The sequence below is a fragment of the Hydra vulgaris genome, chromosome 12, assembly GCF_038396675.1.
Source record: "Hydra vulgaris chromosome 12, alternate assembly HydraT2T_AEP".
NCBI lineage: Eukaryota > Metazoa > Cnidaria > Hydrozoa > Anthoathecata > Hydridae > Hydra > Hydra vulgaris.
The window spans coordinates 6,033,676-6,049,153 of NC_088931.1; the positions used below are offsets into that span (position 1 = coordinate 6,033,676).

General features: G+C 26.3%; 1 protein-coding gene across 4 annotated transcripts in view; it reads left to right on the forward strand.

The window, feature by feature from the left end:
• Positions 1-15,478, forward strand: part of LOC101241167 (dedicator of cytokinesis protein 3) — a 179,575-nt gene that overhangs the window by 60,319 nt on the left and 103,778 nt on the right. For all 4 annotated transcript variants that reach the window (XM_065811340.1, XM_065811339.1, XM_065811341.1 and 1 more), the window contains 3 exons: positions 1,761-1,857; positions 15,131-15,223; positions 15,301-15,356. In XM_065811340.1, coding sequence (XP_065667412.1) covers positions 1,761-1,857; positions 15,131-15,223; positions 15,301-15,356 — 246 coding nt within the window. The remainder of the gene's footprint in view (positions 1-1,760; positions 1,858-15,130; positions 15,224-15,300; positions 15,357-15,478) is intronic.

Sequence of the window (15,478 nt, forward strand, 5' to 3'; positions counted from 1 at the left end):
TTTCTGGCAGTTAAAAAAGAGTAAAAACATTTCACATGATAAAAAATGCTTTGACATACCAGAATGGCATATTTTGGTTAATGTTCTGGTATTTTCTGAGTTAAAAAATATGTGTTCCAGTATGGAAAGTATAAGAGCGCACTTTATAAAGTCATTATATATGTCTTTACTAAGGTTTTTGAGCGCAAATGATTTCAGAATTTTAAAAGAGTTTTAGTTTTCCGCAAGGTCTTTACATATTGCGGGTGTGTTTTTACAACGGTAAAAATGTAAAAAATTTTATTTTTCCAAAAATTTTTTTAAAAGAAAAGTTCAATAAAAAATGAATAAAATAAAAAAGTGAATAAAATAGTCTTCAAATCATATAAATACAGCAAAAAAATAAAAGAAGTGAAAATATAAAAAAATATGAAAAATATCAGAAACTAAAGTTCCTAGGAACTGCAAAATCAGACACAAGTTTTTTAACAACCGTGTAGTCAATGACTGGAATGCTGTGCCAGATAATGTCATCGAGGCAACATCAGTTGATAAATTTAAACAACTAACTGGACAGTTTTCAGTCATTGTAGTTACTACAGCTCATCATTTACCGTAAATACTACACACAAGTGGCCTAAATATGAGTTAGGTATAGGCGCGTATACTCCGCTGATGATAAGTTTAACAAGGCTGTGGCTTTGTGTAACTTAATTAACTAACTAAAAAAAATGCTTTTAAAAACGTACACACAATTCTAATTTCAAACAAGAGAAATGCTTTAATGAAAAGTTAAAAAAAAAATTTATATTTTTGGAAAGTTTGAATATAAAAGATTATCAAAAGAATATATTTTATGATTGGAAGGTGATTTGAAAGACAGTATCTTTCAAATCACCTTCCAATCATAAAATATATTCTTTTGATAATGCCAAGTCCCTGATAACATCTCTGAATTTGAATACTGTAGTATTGACTGTATTGTATTTTTAATATGTCATTTGTGTTATAACTTATATGTAGAATCTTAGACAGTTGAGTATTATGATCTTGTTGTTAAAATAAATTGCTTTTCTGCATTTAAAATTTTGCTATTGTCAAAATATGTCCCTAAAGATAAAAAGTGCTATCTAAACATACTCAGATTATGATGGGTGTGCTATTTTACCAAAAATATTTTTCTCCTAAATTATATCATGTTGTGCTTCAAAAGAGTTGAGTTTTATAGAAGTTTAATAAATAATAATTTTTTTCAAATATAACCTACTTAAAGAAGATTTTGTTAAAAACATCTTAAAAAAGTGCCTTTTTTCAGTTTTTAAAAATGTTAGTTTTTTCACAATAAATTTTAAAAATTGATTTTTATTCAAAAGCTTTTTTTTTTTAAGTTTTTAAAAATTCTTTATTTAAAAACTTTCTATGAAATTTTGCTTCTTTTGAGACACGATTTGATACTTTTGGAGAGAAAATTTTTTGCTAATATTGGCACTCATCGTGTTTTTGGGTGTCTGTGATTTTTATAATCAGTATTAAAATGTTCATTGATTTCTAATACAGATCGAAAAAATTTTTTTGGTCATAACCCTAATATATATATATATATATATATATATATATATATATATATATATATATATATATATATATATATATATATATATATATATATATATATATATATATATATATATAATTATAGATAATATAATATATATATAATTATATAAATATATACATATAATTTAATATAATACTATTAATTTATCTTTTGGTACGGGTAGTCCCTATGAAGTTGTTCTTCCAATTACGGAACCGATTGTTGAAGAAGTTACTGCTGTATTAGCTGAATGGGTAAAAATCTGGAAAGATTTTTATTTAGTAAGTTTTCTTTTTTTTTTTTAATTTCAAGACTAACAGTAACAGCCATGTATTTCAAGACTAACAGTAACAGCCATAACTTTACTCAATATACATATTCACATCGTTAAAAGTTAAATAACATCAATTGTATGTTTTAAAGTATCATATTATAATTAAATTAAATTTGAATCATTTTAAGTCTTTATCTTTATAAAATATCTTTAAATTAAACAATATTGTTAAAAAAAAAATTATCAACAAAATTTAAAGATTGTTTGAAAAAAAAGAAAATTTCCTTATTTTAAAAAACTTATACTAATTAGTAAACAAAAATAAAATAAATAAAAAAAACTTTTTAAAAATAGCTTTCCATTCAATCGACTAAAAAGTAGAAAATAACTTTTTTCTGTTTCTGGTACTCGTGGAAATCATGTCCTTAGTAATAATCACTTTTGTAAAGCCAATACTGGAAGACATTGAAGGCAATTCATGTATTTATGTAAACAAACAAACTCATCGAAGTAAAGGAATAGAAAGTTTGGCGCCTTTAGCTTTATGTACATTTAAAACGAATTTGATTTTGAAAGCATCTTAAAAGGCGCCAAACTTTCTATTCCTTTACTTCGATGAGTTTGTTTGTTTACATAAATACATGAATTGCCTTCAATGTCTTCCAGTATTGGCTTTACAAAAATGATTATTACTAAGTACATGATTTCCACAAGTACCAGAAACAGAAAAAAGTTATTTTCTACTTTTTAGTCAATTGAATAGAAAGCTATTTTTAAAAAGTTTTTTTTATTTATTTTATTTTCTACTTTTTAGTCTTGATAAAGTTGAATTATTACACTTATTGATTATGATTAATATTCAATAAAAATTTATTTTGAATTCTGTATATAAAAATTAACAAAAATATTTGGAGCATATTTTTTTTTATTAATTTAAATGTTGGTTGGGTCTTCTTCTCGGTTGATGTATTTGTTCTTTTTTGGACGCATTTTTATTTGTCTGAAATTAACAAGTGGAACATTTGTAAAATTTTTAATTAAATTTATATTGATACTTAACACTTTTTGATGCCCTCTCGGTTTCCGATATTTTTTTTGGAGTTCCAAATCTAACCAATGGGGAGGTGGGGCATTGTAAATCTAAAATACTTATTGAATCAAATGTAAAAAATATAGCTATTGTTAGTCGGCAAAAGATTATTTGTAAAATTTCAGGGCTGTACGATCAAAAGAATTGCTTCAAAAAGCGCTGTGAAGTTTCGGCTTCCACAAAAAAAAAAAAAAAAATCAAAAAATCAAAAAATGTGGACTCGTCAGTGAGTGAATAGAAAGCTATAAATAAGACATTATCAACTTATGTTTGATTTTTTTACAGTTAATTTGTTTGTTTTTTTAATGAGGAGGCAATTGTTTATGGTTAAATTTCTTATAGGTTAAAAAAATAAAAAATTTCTCTTTATTTTTTTTTAACATTTTGGCTTTAACAAAAACTTTGCATACTACTCTTAAACTAGTTAGTCATTTATATTCGATGTTCATTCTGAATGATGAATCTAAAAAATGTCATCATAAAATGTTCATTTTATGATGAAACTAAAAAATTTATAATAATGAAAAAACTTTTGTTAAAATGTAATTTCAAAACTAAAAAAAAAATCTTTTCATAAGTTTGTTACATAAAGTTTACTAAAAAAAATTCTCTCAAATAATTTTGCCTACAGGCTTGATTATGTTTATTCGGTAATGCATTTATATACAGTTATAATTGCATTAAGCACTTTTGTATATTAGCACTTTTGTAATGAGATGAAAATTTTTTATTTGAAACTATAAAAACAAACAAAATTGTTAAATAGTTAAAGCAAACATTAAAAAGTAACTTAAATCAAATTAGATAAAAAGAATTTTCTTTTCTTTAAAATAGTTTGGAATTTAAAAAAAAAATTGGAATAAGAAATTGTAAAATAGAGCATTTAAAAGTTTTAAAACAATTTAAATTAAATTTAATAAAAGAAATTTAAATTTTTTAATATTTATTAATGAATTTAATTTTATACAGTTAAATAAATTTTCATTAAAGATTTTTTAAAAAATGGAAAGGAGAAAAAAATTTATTCAACTATCTATTTTTTTATCCAAAAAAAAAAAAAAAGTTTTGCATTTGCGTTGAAATTGTTTTTTACAACAATTAGTTATGCTTAATGTTTTCCGCATAAATTGTTTCAAAAGGCTGTTTCAATATTCTAATTGAAAAAAGTTTTGGCGTAACATTAATGGCTTTACATGTAGGTAAAATCGTTCTATTTTGTATGTAAAATGCGAAAAGCATAAGGCTTTTTGACAAGACCTGTATTTATATACATATATATACTGCCCTTAGAATTAGAAAATATGAGGTCGGCAATAAATTGCCAACCTCAAACTGTTAAAGGTCAACATCAGGTCAAAATTTGACACGAAGGGTTTATTATAAAATATAGAAACTAGGTCGGCGATTTTTTGCTGACCTCGAACATTTTTATGTCACCAATTAAGTCGGCATTGCCGAATGCTGACCCTAATTCCAAGTGTTGTATATATATAAATATATATATATATATATATATATATATATATATATATATATATATATATATATAAAAGCCAGAAGATGCGGTTGCACACCTTATATGACCACGCATACATTTTTTTTTTGACAACTTGGCCACGGTTTTGATATATTGATAATTTGTGTGTTTTAAAAAATGCGCTGAAAAAACCAAACTAATTTAAAAAGAAATTTAAAAATAAGTAAACCATAAACTGAAAAGAGAAACAAACTTAACGAATGATAAAATGAATAAAGAATAAACCAGAAAAATATAAGCATAAAACTAATATATTTTTTAATTTAGAAATGTCTCAATAGTTTAAACTTAATTTAAAAACGTTTAAATTAGTAGTTTAAAGCAAAAAATTTTTCCTTAATTGCCATGTTGAATTAGTTGTGTCATTTGTAAGGTGAGACAACTAACCAATCGCCTTATTTTGGTTGTGTCATTTGCGTGGTACCACAATTTTTTTTAATGTTTTATTTGCTTTGTAAACATTAGAAAATATCAAAGTTTCAAGTTTTTAAATAATTAAGTTTTGAAGTAATTCAAAACTTAATTATTTAAAAATTAATTAAGCTTGGATAAAATAACTTTAAAAATTCAATTTTTTCTAAATTCTTTGTATTAATTTTATGCTTTTATTTTTTCTGGTTTATTTTTTATTCATTTTATCATTCGTTAAGATTTTTTGTTTTTTTAGTTTAGTTTTATATATATTTTTTAATTTTTATTCCTTTTTCCAATTTATAGTTTGTTTATTTTTAATTTTAGTTTAAGTTTACATTTGTTTATTCAGCACATTTTAAAACATGCAAGGAGCTGTGATCAAGTTGTAAAAAAAAACTTTTGTGTGATCATATAAAGTGTGTGACTACATGCTTCTCTTGAGGAGGAAGCTCGAATGATCATTTTTATAAATATAAGATATCAAAGTTTTACTATTGGAAGAAAAACTGAAAACAAAATCTACCTGAATTATATGTTATCCTTCTATTGAATAGGTTTGAAAAAAACTAATATAAAGTCCCATTAGAATTAGTTTATAATTTACCTGCCCATTAAATACATATTAAATACATCAACAATAACTGCCATTCATATTCTTGGCTTTCTACTTAATGACTTATCCATTTTAAAGTTAATTTTATGCCACTAACTAATAAGTTTTTCCACATCTTATGCATCATTCGGCATTAGTTTTTAACATACCATGATGGCCACAATCCTGAAGTGTCCTGGATTTTTACAAGTGTCCTGGAATGTCCTGAAATGTCATGGAAAATTTAATTTTTTTTGAAAAATGTCCTGAAATGTCCTGGAATTTTTATTTTTCTAAATCAAGTTAAAAAATTACTAATAGTATTGCAGTAAAATTAAATTTTTTTATGCAAAATAAGAAAAATGTATATAAATGGTTTGAATTTGTTTTCAAATTTCAAGAGAGAATTATCTTCGAATTATCTTTGATTTATTATTTAATTGAAAGGTTCTTTATTTTTAATATATTGCTTAAATTACTTTGAATTTTTGTTTTATTTTATTTTTGTTTTGTTATATCTGAAATTGTGGAGTTAAAGTCTTGCAAATCAAATTATAATATTTAATTTTTGTAAAGTTTTGAATTACTTTTGGTTTATTATCTAAATATGCAAATTTAGTTTTAGTGTAAATAGTAAAAGTATAATTAGTAGATTCACATTTTTCGAATACATGGTTGCAAGCACCTCAATATAAAAATTATATTATGTATATATACAGGGGTCAAAATCAGAGAAAATGTTAGGTGCAGGGCAACTTATGTATTAAAGGCCCCAATATATTAATTTACTTTTTTCCTTACTTTAATAAAAGTCCTTAAATTTAGAAAAGAGACTTTTAAATTGTGCAAGGCTCTTGGCAAATTGCTACTTCTGCCCCCCCCCCACTACTCTCAATTAGGCCCTGTGTATATATATACTTTTTTATTAATTCCGAGGGTTGTAAACTGTTAGAGGTCGGCATCAGGTCAGTAAGTAAATTTGACACTAAGAGTTTACCATAAAACATAGAAACAAGGTCTACAATTTATTGTCGACTTTAAAAACACTTTCAAGATGGCAGTTAATTTGGCATTGATGAATGCCGACCTTAATTCCAAGGGTAGTAATATATATATATATATATATATATATATATATATATATATATATATATATATATATTTTAAAGTAAAATATATATATATTTTACAGTCAGATTATTTCTAACTCTAATACTAACATAATATTCTGTATTAATCAATTGAAAAAAAATTATCAAAAGATAATTGATAATATTCATTTAATAGGATATAAATGTCCTGGAAAATGCAACAAAAAGTCCTAGAATGCCTTGGAAATGTCCTGCAATTTAACTTTTAAAATTTTGTAGCCACCATGTATACTTTTAATTCATCTCATAAAAATCTGATAGGAGAGAGATCTTGTGATTGGGGAAGCTAAATCATTCTAGTCAATATTTGATCATTCTTGAACTTAGTCAAATATTTTATACGTTTGAAAAATTTGTTTTGAATTTAAGCTTTAAGGCATTTTATACTAAAAAAATAAATGGCTACACATTAACTCAACTTTCCAAAGATATATCATGACTTTTTAAGTGTCCAAGTAAACTTTTGTTATTATTTCCTCTGTTTTTACAATGTCACCTGTAGCACTCCGACCACCCCCAATTCTGAACAGCCCCTCACCTTAACACTACATCGACTATATTTTAGAGTTGATTCACACTATTTTATCATGCATTTAACAATTTTTTTTTCAGGCAAACTTTTATTGAGACCAAAGATTTAAAACTTCAACAAGTTGGTCCACGTTTACAGTCATTGATGGTCCATATTTTTTGTAGTTTTACCCACTTTAGCATTTTCATTATTCTTATGATTTGTATCAAAATATTTCAATCAAAATGCCTTTATTTTTTTAAAATTATTTAACAGTGCAAATATAAACATAAAAAGTAGCATTTTAAAAAAAAGATTGTCATTCGAATAATTATTAGTGGTAATGTATTTATATATATATATATATATATATATATATATATATATATATATATATATATATATATATATATATATATATATATATATATATATATATATATACACATACATACAGTGGTGACCAAATTGTTAGACTAAATGCAATTTTTGATACATTTGTGAAATTTATTCATAAATAATGCAACATTTTTACTTCAAAACGTTACAAAAAATTAGAAAAGTTAAGAAGCGCAATATTTTATTGTAAAAAAGTACAAAATTGAACCGTTTAAATATAAAAACAATTAAATACAATGCAAAATTAGGACTGGATATTCAAATGCCAAGATGACTTAAAATTCGCATTAATAAGACTAAGTTAAAATTACAATAAAATTGCAAAAAGTAACAATAGAAAACGAAATAAATTATAATGGCAATGAAAGTTTGAATAGTTGAAACATGTCAGTTAATATTTTGTATGGTTTCCCTTATTTTTAAGCAGTGCCTGGACCCTTGAAGGCATCCCATGAATAAGTTTCGAGCAAAGCTTACGGATTTCGTCGTCATGATGCCAGACATTGATCAAAGCCTTGGTCAGTTTTGTCTTGTTTTTTGGTTTCATCCCTTCTACTCTTCTTTTGACAATCTCCCACAGGTTCTCAATGGGGTTCATGTCAGGTGAATTACCTGGCCACTGCAGAAGCTTAATGTGATTATCAGCTAAGTATTTCTTGACTCTCTTTGCAATGTGACAAGGTGCTCCATCTTGCATAAAAGTGAACAGTCTCCGTCGAGTCACCATTCGCCAAGTTGAGGCAGCAGTTGTGTCTCAAGCACCTTCTTGTATTGAACTTGATTCATGGTGTCTTCAACAATATACAGTCGTCCAGGCCAATGAATAGAGATAACTGACCAGACCATGACTTATGTTGGGTGCTTTACTGTCTCTGCAACACAGTCAGGATGAAATTCTTCACCAGGTCTCCAATGTACATAGGCTGCTTTCTCATCCATGATGTAAAAGGATGATTCATCACTGAAACACACCTGACTCATTTTCAGTGAAATTCTTGTGTTGCTTTCCCCATGCCAAACGTTTCTTGATCATTGCTGGAGTCAGCTTTGGTTTTCTGCGTGGCTGTCAAGCTTGAAAACCATTCACAACTAATTGTCTTCTGACTGTTCTGGTACTCACATGTACATTACTTTTTTGTAATTCTTTCTGCAACATCTTGCTTGTTGCTTTACGGTTTCTTATACAGCATTTCATGTGGTACCTGTTGTCTTGCACAGACATTGATTTTTTTCTGCCACAATTGCCAACACGGTTGCCTCGTAATTTTCTGCATCTTCTTCTTCATTCTCTGTCTGCATCTTCTTCTTCATTCTCGATACCGATTTCTGGCTTATTCCAACATTTTTAGCAATCTCCTTTTGCGCGAGTGTCTCTTGTAGATAACCTCAACTCTAGCCAATTTTGTTGGTGACAAGTCAGCAGCCTTTCCCATCTATTAAAAGGACATAAAATGCTTTATTAATTAAACATGTTTCTTCATTTTTAATGTAGAAAATAAAAATAAATAAAAGATTGACCTTAATGTAATGTAAAGCAACTATTATTAATGTACATTTTCCTTTAATTTCTGCTCATAAACATCAAACAAATAAGAAAATACTGACCTCTAACATATAGCAGGTGACCAAATTTTAATATTCAATTTACAATTAAAATTTTCAATAAAATGGATCTTAAGCAAAAATAAAAATAAATTGCACTTATTATCACTTAAACAACATTGGGCTATACATGCAGTAACTATATCAGGCCTTGTTAAGAAGCGCTACGCAGCTCGCATTTTGCTTGCGAAAAGGCGATTTGCCTACGCGTTCAGCAGTTTTGCGCTACGCAAAAACTTATATCTTTTAGAATATTTAAATTATCTTTTGATTATCGTTAACGTGACGTTTATTCAGAAGAAATAAAGTCGTAAGTAAAAGCATTTAACCACAATTGTAAAATAATAGATTTTTTTGTTAAAGAAACAGTTTGTTTCATAATTTTTTTTTTGTTATTAAAAATTAGTTAAAAAAAAAAAAGTGTTTTAAGTTTTATCTTAAGGAATTAAATATATAAATTCCTTTTAAATATAAAAATTATTTTTAGTCATAATAAGTTTAAAAAATGCACGATTTATTTTGACGTAAATATTTTACTAATAAGATATTTTGCCCATTGTTAATTCCATAACGTAAATTTTAATGACGTTCATTTAATTTATGAAAATAAATTATGATCACGAATATGTTATCGGTAACTGATAAATAACAAAAAAAAACTTTATTGTTTAAAAACATTATTAAAAAGAGTTCACAAATTAAATAAGAAAAAATGTATTAACAGTTAATAAAATAACCAAAAACCAAATATAAAATCATAAGAAAATAAACAAATATTTTACGTTTCATGAAAAAAATATTTTTTTCAAAATAAAATTTAGTTCATATTTGAAAAAAATAATAAAAATGATTTTTTTAATAAGAACTTAGATTTTATTTGTAACTTTTGTTATAGTGAGAAAAAAACAAACTGTTTGTATGATTTTTAACGCGTTAATAAAATAACTTTAATTACAATGCGGTACTTGAAAAGACGCTAGTGACGCAATATAACTTCTAACGATGCAAAATATATTTGCTGAGTTGAGTTACTTAGAAATGCGTTACGCGTTTTCGCTACGCAGCAAAATCTCGTATATATATATATATATATATATATATATATATATATATATATATATATATATATATATATATATATATATATATATATATATATATATATAACCCTCGGAATTAGAAAAAATGAGCTCGGCAATAATTATTTGATGTGTGACCATAAAACATAGAAAGGAGGCTGGCAATTTTTTGTCGACCTTAAACACTTTCAGGTCCTGTGTTAATATTAAAAGAATCACCATCTTTTGCTTTTAACAATTTAACAGCTCCTGCCATAATAATATGCATATGAATATGGTTTTTAAATGTTCCTGTCATACAAACAGTTTGTTTTTTTCTCACTATAACGAAAGTTACAAATTAAATCTAAGTTCTTATTATTTTTTTTCAAATATGAACTAAATTTTATTTTGAAAAAAATATTCTTTTCATGAAACATAAAATAATGTTTGTTTATTTTCTTATGATTTTACAGTTGGTTTTTGGTTATTTAATAACTGTTAATAAATTTTTTCTTATTTAATTTGTGAACTCTTTTTAATAATGTTTTTAAACAATAAAGAGTTTTTTTTTATATTTATAAGTTACCGATAACATATTCGTGATCATAATTTATTTTCATAACGAACGTCTTTAAAACTTTACGTTATTGAATTAACAATAAATAAATATCTTATTAATAAAATATTTACATCAAAATAAATCGTGCATTTTTTAAACTATTATAACTAAAAATAATTTTTATATTTAAAAGGAATTTATGTATTTAATTCCTTAAGATAAAACTTAAAACACTTTATTTTTTTTAACTAATTTTTAACAACAACAAAAAATTATGAAACAAACTGTTTCTTCAACAAAAAATCTATTAGTTTACGATTGTGGTTAAATGCTTTTACTTACGACTTTATTTCTTCTGAATAAACGTCACGTTAACGACAATCAAAAGATAATTTTAATATTCTAAAAGATATAAGTTTTTACATAGCGCAAAACTGCTGAACGCGTAGGCAAATTGCCTTTTCGCAGGCAAAATGCGAGCTGCGCTTCTTAACAAGGCCTGAGATGGATAAAAGTTTTTGGAGCATGCAGAGACAGATACAGCAAAACAATGAGACTTAATGGAGCTAGAGATATAAGGCTCCTTTGAGCAGCGGCCATGATAGTATTTAAAAGAGCATCATTAGAAGAACCAGCCCAAATATGGCAACAGTATCCATACAGGGATGAATAAGAGATTTGTAGAGGTAGAGAAAATAGAATCAGAAGTGAGAAAATGTTGAGTATGATAAAGAGAAGCAACTTTAGCAGATGCTAATTTAGCAATTGATTGCAAATATGGTTTCCATGAAAGGTCAGTAGTAAATGATAATCCAAGAAGATGTAAAGAAGAGGACTCAGTGAGAGGGTTGCCATTCATCAATATAGAAATGTTGACAGTACTGCAATAGTTGTTTGCAGTAAATAACTGAGCTTTGTTGGAGTTAAAATTTACAAGCCACTGTGAGGTGTTACAGAAGTGAGATCAGATTCAAGGTTTCAAGACTTTAAAGAAGAGTGTTGGCTTTCAACAATGACTTTAATAAAGCAGTTAGAAAGAAATAATTTGAATATCTCAAAAACTTTCCCAGATACACTATATGAAACAAGCTTATGGAGAAGACCAACATGCCAAACTTTGTCGAAAGCCTTAGATATGTCAAGAGCAATAGCCCAAGCCTCTCCACCTCCATCTAATGCATGATAAAATCTTTCAGTCACAGTAGTTAGTAAGTCAGCTGTAGAGCAAGAGGATTGAAAACCGTATTAATTGTCTGACAGCAAGTTATTTAACTCAAGATGGGATGTGAGAAGTTTGTTTATCAAATACTCAAAGACCTTGCTAATAACAGAAAGAAGACTGATTGGACAATAATTGGAGGGATCAGAATGTTCACCAGAGTTTTTGAAAAATAGAACAATAGATGTCATTTTCTAGAAAGCAGGAAAACAAGACTCAGTCAAGCACTTATTAAATAGTTCAGAGAGAATTGTTGAGAGAACAAATTTGTAAGACTATGACAGAAATGTTGTTTGTATCACAAGCCATAGAAGAGTTTATTTGAGATATGACTTTAGCAACAGAAGCTGGAGTGATTTAAATTTCTAACAATTTGTTAACCTGTTTAATTGGAATGGAAGGAAAAGAGTGACCATAAAATTCGAGCGTCGAATTAGAAGAAAAATTCTTTGCAAATAGTTCTACCTTATCCTTGGGAGAGGTAATAAGATCAGTCCCATGAATGAAAGATAGAATGTTAGACCTTCCTCTGTTAATGAAGCTGTTGAAGATTTTCCAAAAATCTCTAGAGCCTAACTTCTGAGATAAGATACAAGGTTTAGTGAACTGAGAATAATGCAGCTAAGCATCTGACAGAATCTTTTTACATCGATTTATTTAATCAATTATATAAAGGAGTTCTTTGGAAGCCCACATATGAAAGGTATTACACCACAAATCCATTGTTTGCAAGTGCTGTTGTTAATTGAGGTTAATCAACATGTCTACTCATTTTCTTGATTCTACTATACTACCAAATGAATATCTAAAATCAATGTTGTATAGCATATTAACTTTAATCTTTTATTAATTAGTTTTGAATTAATTAAATCTTGAATTAATCTTTCCATCTAAAATTAGTATAGTATAGGATTATCTGACTAAAAATTACCAAATGGTATATACGCCTGTAGAAAGTAATTTTATTGACAAGTCAGTTTTATTGTGGAAAATGTTTGTTTTGAACTAATATTCTTCTTATGAGCTTTTATCTGTCTTATTGCTCTTAACAAACACTTTATGTTTCTCTTTTATTGTAGTAGAAAAATATTTTGACGTTCAACTATTAATAGATGAATATATTTTTAACAAACCTTTGGCTATTTAACTTTTGTATTAATAATTCTACCATCAAAAAAAATAAAAAATAAAATAATGCTAGTCCAGCATTTTTTATTGAGTTTTCTTAACTTTATTGTTATCAATAATGACTTGGTACTCACTTCATTAGTTGAATAATGTAAAAAAAATGCAAGTACAATTAATTTTTGGTATATATTTTTAAATAGTCATGTTTTAACTTAAGCACAATACAATTAATACAAATAGCTAAAAATGCTTGTTCAAACTATTTATCTTGAATGTAATTAAATATTGTTAGTTTTTAGTGGAAATAGCCAAATATGTTTGTAATATAACTCAAATTATTTTTATATAGAAGTTTAATTAAGTTTAAGTTTGTAATACAATTGTTTGTAATTTGAGTTATTTTTTTGTATGAGTTTAATTAATTTTTCTTTTATTAACTAATTAAAAACAAAATAACTTAAACAAATTTTCTTGAATCTTCTTTCTCCTATTTTAATCAGTTTTCTGTTTTCTTTTAAATCAGCTAATCTAGTTTGACTGGTAATCCCTGTTTTAGCACTTTTTTTGGAGTCTTCTTTTTCTTAGTGTTGCATTCCATTTATTCTTCATTTTTATATTCTGACGAACAGTTTTTCTCTGGCAGGTAACGATTTGTCAATTACAGTTCAGTATATCAAACAATCTTTTAATCAGTTTTAAATATTTATCCTTTATGTCTATTTTAACAAATTTAGATTGCTTTTCCCCAAGCAATTAAGTTGGCTACATTAAAATCATACACTAATGTTGCAGTAGTATGTTCTAAATGTGTTACAGTACATACAAATAAAACCTGGATCAACTTATCAATCAACTTTAAGTAAACGTTCATTATTTTAATGAGTATTTTATTTTACTTTTGTTATTTGTTTCTTATAAAAATAGACTATATCTAAAAAGATCTTTTATCTTCAATAACTATGATACACGAGATCTTTTCAAGGATTTTCCTTTTTTTTCTTGATGATCACTTTGCCACGATTAAACGTCAATTTTCATAATTAGCTTTAATATTGTTTTATTGAAATAATAGTTTTAAACATTTAAACATAATAAAAAAATTATTAGTTTTACCAATTGATAAATTTTTATCAGTTTAAAATCATATAGAATTCAAAGTGAGTGGGTGTAAACCAGTGGTTGAAATAGTTGCCAGACATTGCCGCCCCTTGGGTCATTCTTAAAACCCGCTAGAGGAGGGCAACTAATCATTGTTCATTTTGTCAGGAATTATGTACAACAGTTGGTTTCCCCCTCAAACAAGTCTCAAAAATAGTCCAGGAATGCTTATGTCTGACACTAATTTTGACCCCTATTGTAAACTAATGCTTGTGTTTAAATGTGTGAACAACACTGTGCCTGTGGTTAATGTCAAAGCTAATTACAAAACATTAGCCCCAAGTATGCAATTTTCAAACTCACTTCCTGGTGGCTTAATATAAATTTTTTAAACTTAGTTTTAGGTTTAAAATAATTGTTCACATTTTCCATACCTGTTTTTTGTAAAAGCATTTTTTTAATTCATATATTATGACACTCGAATAAATTTTGTTATCAAAACTATCAAATAATTTATATACATTTTTGTAGGAAAGAAGAAAATAAAATCTCAAATGCATGTCTTTTTCATGTCAAAACATTAAAATTATACTTTAAAATAACTTATAATTACCTATCTATTTAATCTGCAGTGAAGTCAATAAAACAAAGTTGTTGAAAAATAAACTCACCTAATTTGGTGGAGTTGAACTTCAAACTACTTACTGAGAGTTGGGTTAGAACTTCAAACCACTTACTGAGGATAGGGTTAAGCTTCAAACCTTGCAAAGCTATATTATTATGCCCAAATATTAAAAAAAGATCAAACACTAAAGTATAGATAAGAATAGACATTGCAAAAAAGGTTATTAAAAAATTTAATTTAAGTATTTTTTTATTTTGATTTTTTTAGAAATTTTGTAAGCATTTTATTTTTTAGGAACGAAAGTTCAATATGTTTACAATGTTAAGAAAAGCTATGCATCTGCTAATGGAGTATAGGAGGGAAATTATTTGTGGAAAATTAACAAAGGTAATATCTATCAATACTAAATAAATATTTTAGTTTTTAAATATATTTAAAAACTAAAATACTTATTTTTTCTAAAGGAGCAACAGCATGAGGTGAAAACTCAAATTACAAATCAAATTGATCTGGTTAACAGGTAAATTTTTATTAGAACCTCATTAAGTATATACTATATGTACTACATCCACACAAAATTAGCTTATGTTTTATAAACTACAATTTTAGGCATATATTTAATACACTACAACTATAAACTGA